This window comes from Carassius carassius, chromosome 5 (genome assembly GCF_963082965.1).
Source record: "Carassius carassius chromosome 5, fCarCar2.1, whole genome shotgun sequence".
NCBI classification, from domain to species: Eukaryota; Metazoa; Chordata; class Actinopteri; order Cypriniformes; family Cyprinidae; genus Carassius; species Carassius carassius.
This window is the reverse complement of record NC_081759.1, coordinates 37,859,277-37,882,540: the sequence shown is the minus strand read 5'-3', so window position 1 is coordinate 37,882,540 and position 23,264 is coordinate 37,859,277. Positions and strand designations below refer to the sequence as shown.

General features: G+C 36.1%; 2 protein-coding genes across 2 annotated transcripts; both read left to right on the top strand.

Annotated features, from left to right (window-relative positions):
* The first annotated feature begins 6,216 nt into the window (after positions 1-6,216).
* On the top strand, positions 6,217-17,466 carry LOC132140520 (butyrophilin-like protein 2). The gene is made up of 12 exons (XM_059549291.1): positions 6,217-6,223; positions 6,367-6,780; positions 6,917-6,954; positions 7,872-7,893; positions 8,113-8,171; positions 8,958-9,294; positions 14,156-14,366; positions 15,576-15,595; positions 16,159-16,485; positions 16,695-16,774; positions 17,109-17,169; positions 17,289-17,466. The coding sequence occupies exons 1-12, from the start codon at positions 6,217-6,219 to the stop codon at positions 17,459-17,461; spliced, it is 1,749 nt and encodes a 582-aa protein (XP_059405274.1). The 3' UTR covers positions 17,462-17,466.
* Positions 17,467-19,044: 1,578 nt separating this feature from the next.
* sh2d1aa (SH2 domain containing 1A duplicate a) lies at positions 19,045-23,031 on the top strand. Its single transcript, XM_059549247.1, has 3 exons — positions 19,045-19,263; positions 21,818-21,881; positions 22,657-23,031. Exons 1-3 carry the CDS (start codon positions 19,127-19,129, stop codon positions 22,774-22,776), a joined length of 321 nt encoding a protein of 106 aa, XP_059405230.1. The 5' UTR covers positions 19,045-19,126; the 3' UTR covers positions 22,777-23,031.
* The last annotated feature ends 233 nt before the right edge of the window (positions 23,032-23,264 follow it).

The following is a 23,264-nucleotide window of genomic DNA, read 5'->3' as shown; positions in this document are numbered from 1 at the left end:
TGGGAGGCGGTATGCGTGCAACATAACCACCAGCCAACCTGCAATACACGAATAACTCGCACGGCTTGTGGGCGTACTTGAACCTGATGTCAATCGTGTGGAAAGTACAGCCCACTACTTCATTTCAGTTCAGGGAAGAGAGCGGAAGGATGGCTGAAGCCCTTGGCAAGAGACCCCTACCACCACCACCCGCTACAGGGAAACAACCGCGCTCGGAATCACAAATCAAATCCGATAAGAAAAGGAGCCGAACCAGAGTAAACATCGGTACTGCTTTCCATCGCTGGAGACAACTGATGGACTTGAAAGAAATGAGGTTCGACTCCGAACTTGCAACATTTCTTTTGGATTGGTAAGTTAGATGCAGTTAGTATTTCGCTAGAGGTTTGTTTTATATGTTTGCGTATTTTTTTCAGGAAGTTATAACATAGAAATGTATCGAAGGCTGTTCGATAAACGTGCTAATGTTAGCGATGGCTAACCGTAGCTGCGTTTGTTACTATAGTAGAGATGATCAGTTCACGTGCTCGCTAGGGATCTGCCGTGTAACATTTACAAGTGCCAAAACGGTATTGTTTGAATTGCGTAATAAAATTGACAGAATCTGATATTTTTTTATATCATAACTAACCTGCTCTGTCTAGTCTGTTGGTGTCCGTGTCCTCTTTGCTTCGTGGTTTTTCTGTGCGTGAGAAAATTGATGTGTGGCATGAAAGCGTGTGAAAAGAGTCAATTGCGTGTGTCTCACGGTGAATGCTTGAGAGTTGGTCGCTCTGGTTACGTTGGTTGGCGCTAGCTTGGTCAACATCAGCTGTCTGATGTTGACCAATGATGTTGACAGAATGCTGTCTGTCAAATTTATTTAATTGAAATAATGTGTATATACAACTCAATGTAATATGAACAAAATGAATATGAACATATTCACTGGAAAAGGTGAAGGGGAGTAGCTTGAAGTTGTCATGTTTCAAAAGGCAACAACGTCCTCTTATAGCAGCGGTTCTCAATTCCAGTCCTCGCGCCCCGCTGCTCTGCATATGTTGCACGTTTCTCTTTGTTAACACACCTGATTCAGATAATCAGCTCGTTAGAAATGAACTCCGTGCATGAACTTGGTTCCAATTGTTCATTGCTCCCTACTCCCTGAGCAGGGGAAAGTTTACCTCACATCGAAACATTCATTCACTGATTTGTGCTGTGCATCGTCTTTAAACATGGACAACTGTGACATCATATACCTCTGTAAATCAATACAATTTAAATTCACGTCTTGCACACTTCAATGCACTTTGATTGGAACATATAGCTACGTTCGCTTCGAACTGGAATCATGGCTGAATATCCTGTGATGTCCACTTCGCAGGGCACTTATGTTCGTACAGAACAAATGTCTGAAGCGCTAAGAGAAACGTTCAAAATGTGCAGAGCAGTGGGGCGCGAGGACTGCAATTGAGAACCGCTGTCTTATAGGCTTTGGCTATGCTCTAGGGTAGTTGTGAAGGTAGGGGCGGAGCATAGAGACTGCCGTTTCTCGTTTGTTACTCTAGAGTAGACCAATTCACTTTATTGAGGCATACTGCCCCCATCTGGTATGGCATGTGGAGTATGACTTGATTTTTTTGCCAGACATGACATATGGCACCTTTAAGAGACGATGAATGCATCCAAAATAATACACTTCCCATTTTCACAAAGAAGTTTAATTTAATGAAATGTTTCACAGAGATACAGCGATATTCTCATTAAAGAGCTTGAAAAACACATTATTGTAAGACCAATAATTTGTGTTTCGCTATAAAACTGATTTTGAAAGCGGAGACATTAAAAGTAGGTTTATCAAAAACACGAATCTTATTGCTATTTGGTGGCTGGTGCGCTACAAATGAAGAATGCAATGGAAGATACTGTCCCCGCGATTATGACAAATGGTATGATTTCTGCTAATAATCCCACAAATATTTGTTTTGTATTAAAAAAAAGCATTAAATGAGAGCTACAGCGCCCCCCGAAGGAATGTCGATTGGGTGTGTGAGCTGATGTTAAGATAAAAATTTGTTCCTGTTCCGTCTGTTAGTAAATATCATATTCTTGATATTAAACTGTTTCTGCGAGTCATTAAAACGGACCCTCCTCATCCCAGTAAGATGATGCGGCCGCTCGGACGCAACAATATTAAAATCAATCCCGGTGGTCTGCAACTTCTCCTGGTGCTCTCAATCCGGGACATTTACATGCTCAATAAAGGCTATACTCTCAAAATAATATAACAATTTATACGATTTAAATTATCGAAATATTTCTACTTTATTCTCGTAATATTTTGTCTTTATTCTAGAAGTATTAAGACTTGATTTTCGAAATATTACGACTTTAATATCATAATCTTAGAAAAAAAATTCAAAGTGGCACTAAAACGTAATGTCTTAACATTATTAACCAACGAAACAAAGATATTCTTACAGAAAACGAAGTCAGAGTGCTTAATTTGATAATTATAAGGTTACGTTTGGAATTTAGTTCGACGAATAGTGAGGGGGCATGACAAATTGTCGTGTCCTCGGTTATTAGTACGAAGTATTAGCCTTTATTCTTACCTTAACTTGTCGTCACACAAATATGAGCCTTTTCAGAATATATGTGTGGCCAGTTTCATCCTGATATGCACAAATTTCGCATATTGTTGTCGAGTATACGCAAACAGTAAAGGCCAAGGCATAGTTTGGTTTCACTTTCACGTACACTTGTTTACACAAAGATGATGATGACGCGAGCTAATAGAACATGTTTTAAAGCGCATATTTCATCTTTCTTTGTTTCTTTCTTTCTTTCTTTCTTTCTTTCTTTCTTTCATTACTTAGCCTACTAAAAATTCATGTATAGTTCCAAATTAGATTTTAACTATTTCACAGAACACAACTTTCTGATGTTGTCTAAATATTCTTACTATACCCTATGTAGTATACATAAAGCAGTACATCAAATGAGTAGTCTATACTGTTTTAATAGTCAGTATTTATTTTACAGTTAGCAAACAATACACAAATTACATACTGTTTCTTCTAAGATACTACATTATGCAATCTAAAATTTAGAAATTTCACTATTCCATAAGGTGGAAAATCCTGGAAATCCTTTTTCATTTTCATAAAGAGATAAAGAGATAAAGACTGAAATGTTTTCATGTTTTCCCCCATAGCTCACTACGAAGAGGATGCACCAGTTGACCGGCCACAAATATGAACCGGCGGTTTTTGCTTAATGCAAAGGTGCTGTGCTAGATGCATAGGACATGAAACTCAATCAAATAACAAATACAAAACCTACCAAAAGAAGGCATACACCTTTGTACATTAATCATTAACCAAGACCTAGGTGAAGACAATACATGACATTTGCAAGTATAGCCACAAAAGGATATAGCAACATTTATTCAAAATAAGAAAAATTATCAAATATAAAACCAGAATTTTTGGTGTCTGTGTTTTTTAGAAGTCACGAATGAAAACTATTAACAAACCTAATTATTTAATATGACACACAAAAAAAGGCATGCATATAAAATAACCTAGATATTTGGAAAACTATCAAAAAGTGTTGATTTACCCCATAAACATCGACCATTGTTGTGGAAATAGATTACATTGCTAAACAAGTATAATAAAACATAATTTTACAGTTATCCAAAATATTCTAGGCTTTTTCCTCAAAAAGGTCTTTCACAACAATAAATAATAATTTAGTTATATTTAGAATCACAATAAAGTGAATCTACTGTATGTTGTCATTATGCCATAAAATCCTTTCATGTTTTTTTTTTCATCTCAATTAGGATTACAAGTTTAAAGGGGCAATATATCGTAAGTTGTTTTAGAATTACGTTACTATTGAGAAATATTTTACTTAACACCAACATTTATGCTTCTTTTAAAGAGCAAAGACATCTAAGTCATTCTGTTGTTGTTTTTCAGTATGCCAATTTTTAATTTTTCTGTCATATTTTATGCTGTCATACTCTACACCTGTCATAATCTATGTGATGCTTGGATCTTATTTGTAAAGGTTACAGTTTTTTCTGCATTAAAGAATTATCCATCCACTCTGTATATTACAATGCTTCAGGGAAGAATCAGCACAAGGTATGTGTGAATGTCAAGTCAAGTCATATTTATTCATTATTCAGCTCCGGTCAGTACAGTGTTGAATAAGATTTGTTCAATAACTGTGCAAAGATCAAATACAAAAAATGTTCAATTCAGAAATATGAAGCTTAAATGAAGACTTTCATTATTCAGCATATTGTAAGCACTTTCTGCAATATTTTAAGAAATGTAAATTTTTCATATTTGCCATATTTATTTTATTGGTCAACAATGTCTTTTTTTTTCTTCAGCAAGTCAGATTTAAGCATCAGGCTACAACAGAAACACACATAGGCTATATACAAAGCACAATGAATAATTTACAGCTATAAGAAATATTTATATTTTTTTAAATCAATTGTAAACTTTTTTTTTTTGTACGCCTATAGTTTTCTTTTGACCTGAAAGTAACAAAAGCTATAATATATGTACTGCTGCAACAGTAATGAGTGAATCTTTTATCAGCAGCTCATTCTTTTTCTCTTCTTCTTTTTTTTCCTTTGGTCTCCTCAGAAAAGTTAAGATCTTGAGAAAAGAGGAGAGAAATAAATTCATGTTTTTTGGGGGGCTTCTGTACAACTGTGTCACTGAAATTATGACTTCTTATGAGATTTTTAAAAAGGAGAACAAAGATGATTCAATACAGAATAAAGTTATAAAATATTTATATCGTACACTGTTATATCATCTGTTCTGTTTTAACTTGTTACCTGACAAAGATAATCTCCCAAATCTGGCTTTCTGAAGTCCCTCAACTGTAAGAACATTTCCATTTTTCCAGATCCTCTGTCAGAAGACTGACTTTGCCTTTTTTTAAAGGTTTGGGTATTATACATTACATTAATAAAAGAACACTGCACAGTATAAACTTTACATTATTATTTGATCTTCTTACATTGCAGCAAGTGGAATCTAGCTATTACCGGATTCTCTAAATAAAAATGGTTTTATAAGGTGGCTCTGGCAAACAAAAAACATTTGTAAATTTGTCTCCAAGTACCCTTTTTGTACCCTTGTTTGAGGGAGGTGTTTATTGCAGAATGTTGATATGATGTTCCGTGCTGAAAATCCAATCCAACAGAAGAATTTTTAAGTAAAAGCTAAGTTCTTCGTTAAATGAAGTGCTAGATATGCCTACTATAAAATACACAGCCCAACTAAGAATCAAAATAATGCACTCCACTGTGGAGAGAACCGGTTTTACCTGTTTATGCAAAGAGTGTTTTTACCCAGGTGCCAGCAGCTTTAACACAGCCACTATGTTAAGAATGTCTTAAATGGATAGTTCACCAAAAATGAAAATTGTATGTTTATCTGCTTACCCTCAGGGCATCCAAGATGAAGGTGACTTTGTTTCTTAGTAGAACACAAATTAAGATTTTTAACTTAAACCGTTAAAGAGAGCGATGATGACAGGTTGCAGACAGCGATCGTGGAGCAGCAAGTTGATAGCCAAGTTGAGAGTCAAAAAAGCATACACAAACAATATCAAATGAAACCCTGCAGCTCATGATTATACATTGATGTGTAAATACAAGAAACAATCAGTTTGTGCAAGAAACTGAAAAGTATATATATATATATATATATATATATATATATATATACATCTTTTTTTTTAACCATCTCAGTGTCCAAACTGTGCTGACAATCAAACATCAAATTAGATTTTTAGGGTGAACTATCCCTTTAATGGTTTAGTGTTTTATGGTTTTCTAAGGATTACAATTTAATAACTTACGCGTAACTTCGCGTAAGCATTGCGTTTATATTCTGGCTTCATCTGCTTTCCTGTAAAAAATATACATAATCAATTAGGTGTTTTACTACATTACTACTTAATTCAAACTGTGTAAAAATAAAAGCTTGATTTTTCCCTCCAGGTGGGCGTTCCTATAAAGGAGTGAAAACTATATGTGAGGAACACAAAATGTACAAAAGATTGTAATCATCCATAGATGAAAGGATCTTGTTTTGGCTTGCATAAATATTTTCAGTGTAGATAAGCCAGTTGTGTGAGACTGACGTCATTCTTCTCTCTCACTGGATGTGTTTTCTTTCAGTTTCTCTCAGAAGAATGGCAGGTAGAAGTGGCCGTAAGTTCTCTTCAAATAATTCACATCTGCTTCCTTCATTGTTTTGTTTAGCTGTTAATCAAATGTGGACTGTGTGAATTGTGAAAGTTTAAAACATCTTATGTTGTTATAATTGTAGGTCATTCCTACAGTGTATGTGTGTGTGTTTAATAAAAATACATCACAGCTGATATTTTTAATCTCTCCGTGTCTCTTTTCCCTCACAGATGACTTTCAGCTTGTCATTCCTGAAAGTGGTAAAAGAGTTAAGATTAATTCGGGATCTACTCTCACTGTGTCATGTCACTTGTCTCCTGCACTTAGTGCTGTTGACATGGAGATTACTTGGTTTAGTGAGAGGTCTTGTATTTGCACCTATAAGAACAGAGAGATGACACCGGGTGTTGACTATGAGGGCAGAGCGAGTCTGTTCATTAATGACCTGAAGAAAGGGAATGTGTCCTTAAGAGTGGCAGACTTCAGAGAGTCAGATCTGGGAGTTTACATGTGCCGGGTCTCCAGTAGAAATGAAACACAGCAGATAACAGTAAATGTGGCAGAAGAAGGTGAGTAATTAATAACTGCACTCAGGATTAGGAATATGGTTGTGTGCATTTCCAAAGATACCTATATTAATAAATACATTTAATGAACTTCAGTGAATAGCATCTAATTAACAATCTTATTTGATGACATATGCAGTCTCTACCATCTCTAAGGACCAGCGCTTCTTAACAGTGGTAAGATGACACCATTTTTTTTTTCAAATAACATACTATATAGCATAAAATATACATGACAATGTAGAGGCAGAAACCTCTATGATCAAAAGGGACAAAACTGTCTGGAAGATACGTTCTGTTACCTGATTCAATAGCCATAGCATTTGAGATGCATGTACATACAGTATATATATATATATATATATATATATATATATATATATATATATATATATATATATATATATATATATATTAAAAAAAGTCTAGATAAATTACAACCACTGAAGAAAGGAAATAAGGCCTTTCGTTTGGCCATTTCATTCTGTATGTCACCAATATATGCATTGCAGCACATCGTTAATGCATATTATTGTTAAATATTAAGGGAATATTAGTCAGTTGCAAGATTCAGAAGAATAATTTTAAATAAGGTCGCACACTGTACAAGAAAAGCAGTGCTGTTTATAATCCTGCCGTACCACTCATATAATTTGACATTGAATTACATTATATTTGTCTCACATTGTTAATGAACATAATGACTTCATCTTAGGTTAGAAGAGTGTGATTGAAAAGTGACATTGAAAAATTTAAAAAAGAAAAGGTCTATATTTTCAATAGTAGGCTATATACTACATACAGAGAGATAATAACGATTGCCCTTACTGCACTGCAAAACTCATCAACACATCGAGAGTTTCTTGTTTTTCATTCTTGACATTGACATTGTACCTGTATGGGGATTGGTTTTGGATTGTTTCCTTGAACCTATGTCTGGTGTGTGGCATGGTGCTCCTAGTGCATCACAGTATTTTTCCCCTGTATGTTTCCCCTTTACCAATAGCATATTAATTGTCTTTAGATGCATAGCATCTATTTGCATTTAGTGTAAACAACTGTTACAGGATAATATCTGATTTTATCTCATTTAGGATTACAAGGAAGGAAGAAACGGTATGTTTTGGAAATCATTTACTCATTGTAATTATTAATGTTTACATTGCATATATAAAAACTAGCATTTAAAATAATATTTGTTTTAATAGTAGGCCAGTATATCGAAACAGATTAATGAAACAGTTTCATACCACGTAGAACTATGAAAATTTCATTTTTGGGTCTTACCTTTTACCTTTTTAAACTTTTTTTTATTGTATATTTTTCTGTTCATAGAATTATCACCACAGGTTGTGCCATCACATCAAAACCCTCAAGACAACAGGCTGCCTGGGGTATGTGTGCACTTTAATAACCTACAGTATTATTTATGCATATTGTGTGTGTTTTGAGAGTAGGCTACATCAGTTAATAAAACTTAATTTGTTCTGATCTAAATTAGGATAAGAGTACTGGAACCAAAAGCAGAAGTAAGCTACCTTGAAATCATTGACTGTCATTTGTGCATTGTTATTTAGAAAGTGTCAAAATTATTTTTGTCATATGGTCTTTTTAAAATTACTTTGTAGGATACCAAATAAGTTCTCTATAGATAGAAATAATGTGGGTAATACTGTGTCTACTTTAAAAGAGCATTATTATAAATCTTTATTACTTGTCATAGATTACAATGTTCTCCCTTTATATGCATATAGACATACGGTATGGAGATTTAGATTGTTTTACATATTTTGCACACGTCTCTCATATTATGTGTAATGCATGAATTTTATTTTTGAAATAGCACTCTTTTTTTCTCTTTCTTTATTTGCTGTGTAGTTTTTAGCCAAGCTTCATATAAAAAGGAATCAAACAAGAGCCAGCAAGAGGTATGTGTACACATTAATAGTATATGTGACTAGTTAATGAATAAATAAATAAATAAATACAAGTTTTATAATTTAATCAAGACTTTAAATATTAAACTTACAAATGTCAAAAAATATTTGGGTATTTGCTTTCATCTCAATTTGGAATTCCAAGAAGGAAGACTTGAGAGACGGTAAGTTTAAAAATCTTTTATATATTCATATATTTCGGTGGTGTCAATTACAATAAGAATGAGTTAATCTTTCTCTCTTTTCCTCACAGAGAATTTTCAGCTTTTTGTTCCCAGTACATCAGAAGAACCAGAGGTTTCTTTGGGGTCTGATTTGATCATTCCGTGTTACTTGTCTCCTGAAATCAGTGCGGTTGACCTGGATATCAGCTGGTCTACTGATACAGCTTGTGTTTGCCTGTATAAGGACTGGCAGGTGACTGAAGGGGTTTTGTTCAAGGACAGAGTGAGTCTGTTCACTCACAAGCTTAGAAAAGGAAATGTGTCCTTACGACTGAAAAACTTCAGGCTGTCAGATATCGGAAATTACCATTGTCAGGTCAGCAGTAAAGACAGAAGAGAGAAGGTAACAGTAAGAGGTGAGTAGTGTTTTGACACCGCCACAAAATAAAGAAAAAATTTCAATTTCAGATGTTTAAATCAATTCAAACATTGAATGGTGATGGCACATGGAGTGAGGGAGGGAGCTTGGAGAGGCTGACAAACAAAGGTGCTGGAAAACGGCTTGCTCTGACAAGGGCCAGCGCCATGACTTTAAGATATATCGGTTCAGTATTTGGAGGAGTACTTGGATTGAGGAATTGAGGCCTAAATCTCAAAGAACAAGGATGTTTTCTCGGAAGGGGATCATTTGTGGATTATTTTTCCCTTTTCCTGGAGCCTTGCAGGTGGGGTCTAGAGATCCTTAAGAAGAGAACGTGGGAGAGACTGAACCAGTTTTTGTCCTCTTTTACTCTTTCCTTTTTGTGGGGATTATAATATATTTTTGGACTATTTCTTTGTTGTGGACTCTGATTGATGGTATTGGGATATTTGCGCCTTGATAAGACTCTTGGACTGATGTGCCTTTTTGGATTCAGATCAGTTATGTACCTCTCATTGTAGTGTTTATTGGGCTGTGAGGTTGAACAATGTTTCTGGAAGAATACATGTTAAGTAATACATGCTTTGATCATCAAGAGTCTTATGGTTTGCCCATCCTTTATTGAATTGATTGTGAATAAAAAGTTTATATCAAGATTACCCCCCAAAAAAGAACTCTTTGGTAACAATAGGTCTTAAAGTAAGACAGGTTTAATTTGTTACAGATGGTGGCCATTACGGGGAAATCTTGTGAAATGTAAATTGATTTTCAGCTGTATTATTTCATTAAGGGCATATTGTTTTATATTCAGAATGGAAACTGATCCTTCTAATCCAGAGGGTGAAGTACTTTCCGTAGATAATGTGGGTGTAGCGGAGTCCCTTCCTGTGGATCCTGCTCCATTTAGAGACACGTACCGACACCCAGAATCGTTAGTGGAGATAAACTCCTTATTAAGTGGAATTTATATTGACAGTCCAGCCGAAGACAATGAGGATGATGCTCCACCAGTTGTGACTCCTGTAGTGAGTGATATGGCAAGAAGGACTTCTGAAACATCAAGTCTAGCTCAGTCAGTCCAGGCATTATGTGCTGTAATCAATACCTTGAAAGAAAATCTACGCACATCTAATGAGAGTGCATTGAACCGTGAAGTTGTTTGCAGAGATGCAATGAATCAACGTTTTGAAGACATTGAAAATTTTATGCAAAGTTCTTTGGTTAAACTTGAACAAGGAGTTATAAAGTGTCTTCGAAGGCAGGATGAGCAGTGGGAAAAGGTAGTTGCCCGCATCATGAAAACCAGCACTCCCAAGGCCCGTTTTTCAGTTGGAACGGTCCGTTCAAATAGTGAGAGAATGACTGTAGCTGTACCAGCGGCTTCCTATGCTAAACCGCCAATAAATTCAGAATTTCCTCAGTTTGGAGAAATTAGAGAAACACGTGATGTAATGGAGTTTGTGGAGCATTTTGAAAAATTTTTGACACTCAGACTCTTGTCAGACATCGAACTGGTTGCCACTTTAAATGCGGTTCTTACTGGCCCTGCCAGGAGTTGGTGGCTGGCAGAAAGGAACAAAATCCATAATTGGGTTGAGTTTTTAAAAGAGCTTTTTTGGGGACATTCCTTCCCACGGATTACCTCATTGAGGTGGAGGAACAGCTTGAAGATATGATCCAGGGTCCAGATCAATGCATTCGAGATTTTGCCTATGTCTGTAGGGCATTGTGCTTGAAATGGAAAGCTGACCTTCAGGAAGAAGAGGTGGTTCGAAGAATTCTGAATAACTGTAACCCTTCTCTTGCAGGAAGTTTAAGAGGTGCTGTGCATACTGTGGAGCAGTTAGTTAAAGTTGGATCAATGGTAGAAAGAGACCTTAATTCCAAGGGAGAATATTGGGCCAAAGTAAATCAGCTTAAAGTCGGTGAAAAAGGGAAGAAAAATCTGACAGGCCGTCAGACTAATGTCACCAAAGTTATGACAGGACAAACTCAGCATCTGGCTCTAGTCCAATTTACCACACCCCTATTGTTGAGAGTGGTTTTGAAAATTCATGGCATGCAAGTGGAAGCTATCGTAGATACTGGCTCCACATTTACCTTAATGCGGAGACAAGTCTGGGAAAGGCTGGCAAAACCAGGTGAAATAAAGAAGAATTTCAATAAAAATTTTGTGCTAGCTGATGGCAAGGTGCAGACCTCAGAAGGCAGAGTACTTGTAACTTATGAGTGGCATGGAATGTTTTGGACGATTGATACTTATGAGATGTCGGACCAACAGCTTGCATTTCCCCTTATTTTGGGTCTGGATTTCTTAAGTCAAACTGGAGTACAGTTGCAGGTGGGGGAACATAGTTACGAACTAGGTGTGAATGGACGAATGGCAGTGTTTCTCTTTCTACACCAGCCACTAGGAGGGCAATTATGGAGCCAGCAGAAGGAAAAGGTAGCTAATGGTAGCTAAGGGGCTTTACCCCTTGATTCGGAAGTGATTGAGCCACTAACTGGGTTGGGGTCATCAATCAAGGATGATGTGCTGCATAAATATCCTGAGGGGATACAACAGCTTTTGCAGGCATGGCCTTATCTCTGTTCCGAAAAGTTGGGGAAAACCAGTGTGGCCACTCATCAGATCATAACCACAGATATTTTTCCAGCAAGGTGCAGAGCTTATAGAGTCTCACCTCTAAAGAAGGAAGTCATGCAAGAAGAGATTGAAAGGATGCTCCAAGATGGAGTTATTGAGCCTTCACAATCTTCTTGGGCTTCTCCAGTTGTGCTTGTGCCTAAACCTGATCAAAGCCTACGATTTTGTGTTGATTATAGGCGTTTAAATGCCAAAACACCTCAAGATGCATATCATATGCCTCTTATTCATGATATTCTAGAATCTATGCATGGAGCCCAATATTTTAGCACTCTGGATTTGAAATCGGGATATTGACAAGTGGAAATGGAGAACTGTAGCCGGGACAACACTGCATTTATTACCCCCTTTGGCCTATATCATTTTTGTACTATGCCTTTCGGCCTTAAAAATGCAGGATCTACTTTCCAGAGGCTTATGGAGAGAGTATTGGGAGAGTTGAGAGGCAGTATATGTTTTGTGTACATTGATGATATCATTGTGTACTCACCATCTAAACAGCAGCATCTGCAAGATCTTGAAACATTCTTTTGTAGACTCCATAATGCAAACTTAAATCTGAATTTAAAGAAATGCCATTTTCTCAAGACTGAGCTACGATTCTTAGGCCATGTGGTTTCAGGAAAAGGGGTAGAGGTGGATCCAGAAAAGACAGCTGCTATTACCACCTATCCCATTCCTTGTGCTCTTTCTTCATTACAGAGGTTCTTGGGCCTGATTGGATGGTACCATAAGTTAATTCCGCATTTAGCTGAGCTTGCGGCTCCTTTGTATCATTTGCAAAGAAAAAATGTTGCCTGGGCCTGGACCGAAGAATGCCAGCAGAGTGTGGCGAGGCTGAAAAATGCTTTTCAGAGTGCCCCTGTGCTGGCCCAACCAGATCTCTGACATCCCTTTCAAGTACAAACTGATGCCAGTGCTACTGGGCTGGGAGTCGTACTTATGCAAAAGATTGACATTGAAGAATTTGTTATAGCTTATGCCTCAAGATGTCTAAGGGAAGCAGAATTAAATTATTCAACATCAGAGAAGGAGTGCCTGGCTGTGGTATGGGCAGTTGAAAAATGGTATCACTACTTGGAGGTGGTACACCGCCACACCGTATCACTTCTTTGAAGGTGTGACACCGCCACAAAATAAAGGAATAATGTCAATTTCAGATGTTTAAATCAATTCAAACATTTCTAATAATGCAATGATAATTGTTTTGTTAAGGTTATTTACATGTGTCTATATTATTTGTTTTATGAATGGGGGAAGGTGATCTATTGAGTTGGAATATGAGGGACTTTTATTCTAAAAGGCCCAGATGTAGGAAGAAAAGGGGTGGTCATTTTGTTTAGTTTTTTAAGGGGTGATGGCACATGGAGTGAGAGAGGGAGCTTGGAGAGGCTGACAAATAAAGGTGCTGGAAAACGGCTTGCTCTGACAAGGGCCAGCGCCATGACTTTAAGATATATCGGGTCAGTGTTTGGAGGAGTACTTGGATTGAGGAATTGAGGCCTAAATCTCAAAGAACAAGGATGTTTTCTCGGAAGGGGATCATTTGTGGATTATTTTTCCCTTTTCCTGGAGCCTTGCAGGTGGGGTCTAGAGATCCTTAAGAAGAGAACGTGGGAGAGACTGAACCAGTTTTTTTGTCCTCTTTTACTCTTTCCTTTTTGTGGGGATTATAATATATTTTTGGACTATTTCTTTATTGTGGACTCTGATTGATGGTATTGGGATATTTGCGCCTTGATAAGACTCTTGGACTGATATACCTTTTTGGATTCAGATCAGTTATGTACCTCTCATTGTAGTGTTTATTGGGCTTTGAGGTTGAACAATGTTTCTGGAAGAATATATGTTAAGTAATGCATGCTTTGATCATCAAGAGTCTTATGGTTTGCACACACTTAAAAAAACTCTTTGGTAACAATAGGTCTTAAAGTAAGACAGGTTTACTTTGTTACAGTGTATATAATAACAACTTACCACACCTCATATTCATACTCATATACTTTTAAAACCTCTCACTAGAACATTCATTTGAAAAGCTATTCTACATGAATAGTATGATTCTCTGAAAAACACAACCAGTAATCATCAGAATTATTTAAGATTTTTAATAGAAAAAGCACTTTGGAAATCATCAAAGGTCCATAAGGTTAAGTATCGAAGAATACATCTTCTGCAAAAGGTAATGAGTGACACCTCTTCTCCTTAGTGAGGATAAATCCTGGTGTCCAAACTGTGAGTCAGTCACCAATATACCAAGATCGAAATGTTTCATCAAGTCAAGTTATATCAATGCTACATGAGGTAAGAGAACATAACCTCTTCCTTCACAATATTAATAGTAGTAAATTATCTTGTGATTTCAGTAATGTTAAACTAGACTTTTTGAATTTGGTTTTGAAAGAATCAAAAGACAAACTGCACTAATCAGCTCTCTTCTGATATTTCTTTAGATATCTCTTTCTCTTTAAAATACGAAATTGCTATAACATATTATTATGATTATTATGACTTAAAGGGTAGTTCACCCATAAAGGAAGATTAGCCCATAAATTACTCACCCTCAAGTCATCCTAGGTGTATATGACTTTCTTCTTTCAAATGAATACAGTCCGAGTTATTTAAAAAAAAAAATTCCAAAAGAAGTTAAATAAAAGCGCTCATCCATAAAAATAAAAAAAAACTCCTTGGGGTGAACAAAGGCCTCCTATAGTGAATCGATGCATTTTTTGTAAGAGAAATATCCACATTCAAAACTTAATAATCACTTTAATGTAGCTTGCGCTCACTGTTGTACACGGAAGTAGCTCCGGGAGGATGGCGTATGGACACTCAGAAGTGCACAAGTGGAAACGCAGTGGAAAGATCAAAAAAACGGTCACTAATTACAAGATGAGGATTTGTAAAGAAGAATGTCGGAGGATTTCGTATAAGCCAAGAGGAGACTTGTTTTCCTTAGCTAAAGTAAGGAAACTTTGCACCTACATTTAGTAGACGCTTTTATCTAAAGCGACTTACAATGCATTCAGGCTCTCTCTCTCTCTCTATATATATATATATATAATATATATATTTTTTTCTTTACCAGTATGTGCGTTTCCTGAAAATTGAACCCTTAACCTTTTGCACTTCTTATGCAATGCTTTACCACTGAGCTACAGGAACATTCCTGTTAACAAGCATTGGTTTTCAAGAGACTCACCAGCGCATGCACAACACGGACCTCATTCGTCATGCTCCTGGAACAACTTCTGTGTATAACTGTTGGTGCAAGCTAGATTAAAGTGATTATTACATTTTAAGTATGGATATTTTTCTTACAAAAATGCATCTATTTACTACAAGAGACCTTTTTTCACCCCCTGGAGCCATGTGACGCAGTTATTTTATGGATGGGCACTTTTTATTTTACTTCTTTTGGACTGATGCATGCAACACCTGCTGAGTGCCAATAAACAGCTTGAAAGGATCAAAGACTGGATTCATCTGAAAGAAGAAAGTCATATACACCTAAAATGACTTGAGGGTGAGTAATTTATGGACTAATTTGCATTTTTTGGTGAACTAACCCTTTAATTTTGTAAGCTCGAATACCTGTATTGTTACTGAATATTCTGTTTTAAATATAGTTGTGAATACAGGCCAGACAGTGTGAAATAATAAAACTCTTTCTTTGTATCGTTTACATCTTATGCTAAACAGAGAAGACAGGCAGCAAATGGTAAGTTAAACTTTAAATTTTCACACTTGTAAATGTCCGACTTGGCATAATTACAATTTGTACCTCCATAAAATGTACATGAAATGCAACTCAATAGTCTGTGTGGTGTATTTTTCTTCTTTTTTTCATGTTTCTTCCCCTTCATCATAGAATTACCAAGGCACAGTTCACAGCGCAGTAATTCAGATAAAGCGGTATGTCCATACAATCATTCACACTATTGTTATAAGTTTTCATCACAGCATTCACTCATTAATAAATGGAGTATATATCAATTAATTATTCATCAATATTCAATCCACAATGTTTCAATGCTACAAACTAACAATGTTGTAAAATTTCCTGTTTTTTGGTGAAAACACTGTTTTTCATCTAAATTAGAGTTACAGCATGAGTGTCCCAAGCAACGGTAATTTTTCTTAAATAATTTTCACTTAGTTTTACTCATGTTTTTTTTTTGTGTGTGATGAATATTTCTCTCTTTTCCTCAGATAATTTCCAGCTGGCTATTCCTCAAACAGCTCAAGAAGCAAAGATTTCTGTTGGGTCTGAAATCATTGTTCCTTGTCACTTGTCTCCTGAAGTCTGTGCCATTGCCATGTATATCAAATGGTTTAAGGAGACAGACTGTGTTTGCATCTACAAGAATGGACACGTCATTAAGGGGAGGAGCTACAAAGACAGAGCAAATCTTGACACTTATGAATTGGGGAGAGGAAATGTGTCCTTGCATCTGAAAAGCTTCAGTGTCTCAGATGTTGGTGATTACTATTGTCAGGTCATCTGTAGAGACACAACAAAACAGATTACAATAGGAGGTGAGTCCATACTATCAAACCAGAGTGCGAATTAACATTTTTTTGTCAGAATGAAGTAAACTGAAACCACTTGTTGGGATCCAGTTTTAATTAATTGGGTAATTTAGCCCAATACTAAATTACTTAGTGTAGTTGGGTAGTTATTAGTTGAGGTATCTAAAAACAGATTTTACACAAACCTATTCACGCTTGAGTTATCATCTTCTTAGTGAGAATAAAAACTGAAGTCCAACCTGTGAGTCAGTCACCAACATTTCAAGGCCAAACTATTCAGCTAATGCTGTTTGAGGTAAGAAAGCCTCGATGTTAATTCATTTGAAATGACCACACTGCTCCTTCAAATGTGGTTTGACTGGAATATATATTAGTGAATGCTGTCTGATATAGTTATCGTTATCAGTATATTCTTGACATTATATGTCAAGAATATCATTTTATATGGCTTAAACGTGACATTAATAAAACAATAGAATTAACATAATACATTTTAATTTGTTAAATAAAAATATTATTAAAAATATTAAGTTAATATTATGTCTTAGTCTCAAAAAAGAACAAAAATGAAATGTAGAAATGAGTTACCTTGTTTTCAAAGCTAGTTTGTATAACTCTTCACCTTACAGCTTGACAAAATATGGATTGAAGAGGAGACAAACAAAATGGATAAATCTGCTCTAATGGCTGGTGAGTGTAATTAGAAATAATGTTCATGAAAGGTTATACCCAAGAACAGATGATTCTAGCCGATACAGGAACAATTGAATATTAATACATGACTGTAAACATAACGTTTTTTTCTTCAGAGATGAACGTGAACAATGAGCAGGAGCTTCAGGATATGTTGATTAAGGCTTACATCGAAAAAGAAAGACGGCTGGAAAGAGCTGAGCAGGAGTTGAGAGAGACCAAAATGACCTTAAGAGTCAACCCTCATACTCAATACTTTGACAGAGACAAATCTAATCCCTTTTCATAACTAAAAAAAGTGTATAAAAAGTGCCTAACATTGAAATTTCAGGTTGATGCTTAATGTCTTCTCCTAAATTCATCAGAGCTACAGTTAATATTTCAGATCTTTTTTTTCCTCATATTAACTATTCATTAAATAAGGCATATTATTATGAAGAAAATTACAATGAATTTACACTTTAGCTAATATTTTCTTGTAACCTTCCACAAACTAAAATAAAGCAGATTAAATTCTCATTTATTTATAAATATTCATAAATGACCATGGCCTTATAATAGTAGAATCTCTTTCGTTGCCAGCTGATTAGCAACATATTCCTTTCAATCAACAATTCGGCAATACTGGTCAGACGTCATGTAACATATATAATTCATATTTATGAGTAAAGTCTTTACCTTGCAAATAACAGAGTACAGACTCTTGCCATAATTGAGGTAGTCCCACTGATCTATATTATAGAGCAGTGGGTAGTCCTCTCTGTGCCATACTGACTCCCCACAGAGTTTTCAGTGTGGCTAGGGTAAGGTTTAAGTGTGGGATCAATAAAGTGAATTTACATTTATGCATTTAGTAGACTCTTTTATCCAAAGCAACCCCAAAGCGATCCAAAGTGCATCAGAACGCTTAAAACTTGGCACACAGAATTATTTAAACCTGCATATGCAAGAAAAAAAAGAGGGTGGGGGTATTTGAGGTCAAAGGATCTTTTTTTTATTTATTTATTTATTTATTTGTAGGCGGAATACAGTATAGTGAATAATCATGAACCTGGTTAAATAAACATTATTGAGATCATGATAATTGAACAGCAAGACACTTAACCCCTAGTTGCTCCAGAGGCGTGCGACCTCTGACATATATAGCAATTGTAAGTCGCTTTTATCCAAAGCGTCAGCTAATTGAATAATTGTAATGTTCATGACTGTAATGGGTTTTATTTTGTCTACTTCTAATTACGCCTTGAAATAAACCAGGCAATATTATTAATATTCATTCTATAGCTTTACAATGCATGTCAACTGTACTTATCCTATAGCGTGTCTTAATTCTAAAATGAGGCCACAAGGCTCGATCGCATCATTATAACGGGACTGCAGCGCCCCCGCATGGACACAGTGGTCTAGTGCAGTATCTCACACTCGTAATGGTAAGTGCACTGGATAAATGAGTATAAAATACTTAGTCTAGTCAGACTTCACCTTACGACAAAATTATATCATAACCATTATCCAATTCGAGAGTTCGAATGTTGGAATATGATTTTAAAATGTGAGAATAAAACTAAAGTATTAACGTTTCTGGGAATAGGAAGTGTGTTTTCATGCATCCGTAATAAATAATGCGGCTATGAAGATCTTAAAGCAGACAAACTATTTCATCTAGGTGTAGAGAAATCCTTATAAAGTGTCAGGAGGTATAGTAGCCTACCATAAAACGGCTCCTTAATGAAATCTCTCTCGAACTGATAACATATTTAATAATGCCGACATTTAAAGTGTTCTGTTTACACTAATATTTATTTACTATACGAATAGCATAACATTCAAAAGATATCTGCAGCTGATCCTAGATCAGTTCAGTCCCTCAAAGCTTTTCTTGACTTCCTTCACAGCTAGGTCACCCCTGGTGTTTGTGGTGTCTGTCTGTGTGTGTGTGAGGCAGTGAGACAGAATGGAGGAGCTGGCAGAGTATCACGGGCGCATCAGCAAGAGGCAAGCAGAAGAGATCCTGAGTAAAGCGGGCAGAGACGGCAGCTATCTGATCAGAGACAGCGCGAGCGCAGCGGGGTCTTACTGCGTGTGTGTGCTGTGAGTAACATTAAAGCATCTGTGTTCTCTGGTGTATAGCAATCTGTAACATAGTGCCGTGGTGCACATCTGGTGGGTTATTGTGACCATAAATGTGTTACTGTCTGGTCTAATTTAGGCATAGAGGGCAAAAACAATGATACATACAAATAGTAATACAACGCAACTGACTCTACAATTTTAGCACATTATTTCACAACATTAAAGAGTCCCTCCAGGATTTCGCGGAACTTTTTTTGCGTCCTAAAATGACTTATTTTGCTGCGGCTTTTGTCAAAATTTGCGGCATTTCTTATTGTTTTGCAGTGAAAATATACCACAGACAACACTCTTCTTACACTGTTATGACTTGGAGAACCACTGTAGGTCTCCAGACTATAACGTTTGCGGACACCAGCTCTAGTGCCATTAAGTTCTACAGAAGGTGGCACCAGCACCTGGCAGTAAAGCACTCACACTGATCTCACATCTGATGTCTGCATTTACATATGCAAGATGTATTTTTAAGAATGCTTGTTCATCTACAGTATGTCTCTAAGATGTTTCCTGTCAGATGTCAAATAGACATTTATTATGCAAAACTGCTTCTGAGGCGTTTATCAGATGTTTCCCATATCTTTAGCAGACTACTAACAGATGTAATAAATATATTGGCCTAATAAAATGTACTTTTATTACTGTCATTCATAATTTCTAAATATAATTTAATGAATACAAAAAAAAATAGGCTATAGTGGAAATGGCCTACTACTCTGCAACCATCTAGTGGCCATGTAATTTTTTTTTTATTTTTAAATAATTGTTTGCTTTCCTACATTATGAAACGTTTAGTTTTATATATGGGTGAAACCTTTGAAGGATGAACAAAAATCGTCACATTAAAAATAACTTTAATATTCGGTAATACTTAAAGCTTTGAAGTGCTGGAGATTTGTTTATTGAACAATGTTTTCCTGGTTTCCACATCAGTTTTTGTTTGTTCTGATATCTGTAGCTTTAGCAGAATTCTGTGCCCAATTTAAAATAGTTCTCACAAGATTTCACAGAGATGTTATTGATCATGTGGCGAATTCGACTGCGTTCTTCACTGTATCTTCAGGCTCTGTGTATATCAGTGTCGCGTGCTCGAGATCAGCCCACGCCTCCGGCTCGTTTTTGGAACCGAGAAACAACCTTTCTTTGACTGAATGTGCATTGCGATGACGTCACGGGACGCATCTAAGCCCAAATTCTGCGGAAAATGTCTGGCAATTACGAAAATTTGCGAATCTTTTGCGAAAATTTAGGAGTTGAGGGCTTGATTTTGCGATAAAATTAAACTATCGCAAAATCGTGGATGGTCTGATTAAGGGACAAAATTATTTCCGTTTTTGAATTTAAAAACTATGTCCGATCAAATTCTAGTGTGCCAACTGCATGGACAGGTCAAGTTCATTCTCTGGAAAAACAAACAACTAAAAAATTCTACATACTAGTGTATTTCTGACATGGTAAAATATCAATAGCTACTATGCAGTTCCGAATTTGTGACAAGGAACACACAACTCATCTGCAACAAGGATAAACATGGCTTGTGTCATTCAGAATGATCACTGCAATGTATTTTAATACAATACAGTGTTGGTTTGCCATTTTTGAAAACCACTTGAATTACTTAAACCACTTTAATGTATAGTTCACATGCTGTGATTACCATTAGGCCTACTGATAATGTCGTATGTGATGTAATTGATAATGTGTTAATTATTGCAAAAATCTAGGCTACCCCTTCAGGGTGAAGACGGTTTGAGATATATTGCCTTTATTACACAGCTACTCATCAAATAAACAAATATGGACATAAGATACTGAACTGAGTTTTTTAATAATATAATCTTACATGTATAATACCTAAAAGTTTCTGCTAAAAATAAATAAAACAATAGACCTAACAACAAGAGGAACTCTAGTACAAAAATACAGTAAAATTGATACTCCGGCACTGTGAGGTTACTTTTTCACTACAATAACTGAGACTCAAGATGGAGTTATGTGCATTTGTATGAAACAAGAGAGTAGTTGTAGTTGAGTAGATTTGTGTTGTTGTGATATGAAAGTAGTGCCGGATTCATCCCCTGGATGAGCAGAGTGACCAGTCAGAATTATGCATATTGAATTAAAGATAATCCGTAGTTCTGCAGTGTTGATTTGTGAAAATTTTTAAAGGCTTTTTCATGATCTGCACTTATAAATGTAATACCAGATGTTGTTACAGAACAAACCCTTAAAAAAAAAACAACAAAAAAAAACGGTATCTCAAATAGTTTACTTTCGTCAGGCGTGTCCAAACAGGGGTCCACTGTCCTGCAGAGTTTAGCTCCAACTCTAATTAAACACACCTGAATCAGCTAATCAAGGTCTACTTGAAACTTCAAGGCAGGTGTGTTGAAGCAAGTTGGAGCTAAATTCTGCTGGACACCAGCCCTCCAGGACTGAGTTTGGAAACTCAAACAGGGTGGCTCTAAATTTAAATACTGTGCTGCGAATAACATTATGACTGTGTGTAAATCTTCAGGTGTGATGGATGGGTTTACACCTACAGAGTGTTCAAACGAAAGGATGGCCTCTGGACAATAGAGGTACGAATAGATTTTTGGACCTTTGTGCTTGAAACCTGAATATTAATGTCTTAATATAAATGCATACTTCTGTCGTAGCATATGTTTTGTTTGATGTTTGGAATAGAGTATAGTATACTTCTGGTAGTACATTAATGACTCTACTTTTGAAACAAGAAGAGATGCACTAGACTATTTACTGTAGCAGTGCACAGAATATTTTTTTCTCTCTGTGGTCAGTGTGTTGCATGTATTTATAGCCTCACACCCCACATATTAACAGCCAGAGAATCGCCATATACATCTGTTAGTTTTCAGCATTACCCACATCTCGTTTTGAACACACCAAGGAAATGGCAGGATGTGCAACTTGTAAAAACACCCCAGAGATGTCGAGAAACATTTCCATTTTGGTTCATAACCCAAAATAGTTTAGACTAAAGTCCAATTGTCCACACTAATTAAAGATCAAATATCTAAACATTAGAATGGCCTCTTTAAACCATTTTAAACAGGCATTGCCACAGTTTATGTCAGTGTGGATAAGCTTTACATTTTGTTTTATCTGCCTTCATTGTGCTTCCTGTAAAAGATCAGCATCAACCACCAGCCACACGAGCAAAATATCTCACAAATATGAGAAATGGAAAGGAAATGGAAATGGAAGAACCACCTTTACACTATAACCATTATTAAATTGTACACTTTTACAGTTAAGGCATAATGTTTTTTTTTTTGTTTTTTTTAAGAGCTCAGGAAAAATATTTTTGAGAAATTCCTCTCTCTCTCTCTCTAGGTGGCTCCTGGGATGAAGGAAAGACTCTTTAGGAAAGTTGGCAACCTTATTGCTGCCTTCAAGATCCCAGACCAAGGCATCTCTGTTCCTCTTTTGTATCCTGTAAACAGAGTTAAATAATAGAACACAAGCCAAAACAAACACATCAGAGCAGTTTCCACATGCCGTAGATGTGCGCAAGAGTATCTTCTCTGGGGTCTCTAAATACAAGGGGTAAACTGGAAATGTTATAAATGCTGTAAATTGTAAACATTTTGAAAAGTATATTTAAGTGTATTAGATTCTTCATTTGAAGCAATACGGCTGCTACATTTATAATCAAATGAATGCAAAAATAGCTGCAAATAATCTAGTATAAAATGCCCCTATTATGGGTAATGATAGGTTCATATTTTGGTTTTGGGAGTCCCTAACAACAGGTTGACATACATGCAAGGTCAAAAAAACTTTCTTTGTTATATATTAATATGCATTAATTTTTTTCTTACTTGCTCAACGATTCGCTCAACGATTCATTTTTCCAAACCCCTCCATGGCGTGATGCTAATCTGCAGTGATTGGTTGATTGATCTAAATTTCATTTCATCACGCCCCGTTTTAAAAATGAC

Excerpts from the sequence above, each read along its gene's own strand:
- LOC132140520 (XM_059549291.1), top strand. Across the intron at positions 9,295-14,155 it reads AGAGAAGGTAACAGTAAGAG|TGAGGATAAATCCTGGTGTC; the intron begins GTGAGTAGTGTT and ends TCTTCTCCTTAG. Across the intron at positions 15,596-16,158 it reads TTGTGAATACAGGCCAGACA|ATAATTTCCAGCTGGCTATT; the intron begins GTGTGAAATAAT and ends TCTTTTCCTCAG.
- sh2d1aa (XM_059549247.1), top strand. The coding sequence starts at position 19,127 with ATGGAGGAGCTGGCAGAGTATCACGGGCGCATCAGCAAGAGGCAAGCA. Across the intron at positions 19,264-21,817 it reads TCTTACTGCGTGTGTGTGCT|GTGTGATGGATGGGTTTACA; the intron begins GTGAGTAACATT and ends GTAAATCTTCAG. Across the intron at positions 21,882-22,656 it reads ATGGCCTCTGGACAATAGAG|GTGGCTCCTGGGATGAAGGA; the intron begins GTACGAATAGAT and ends CTCTCTCTCTAG.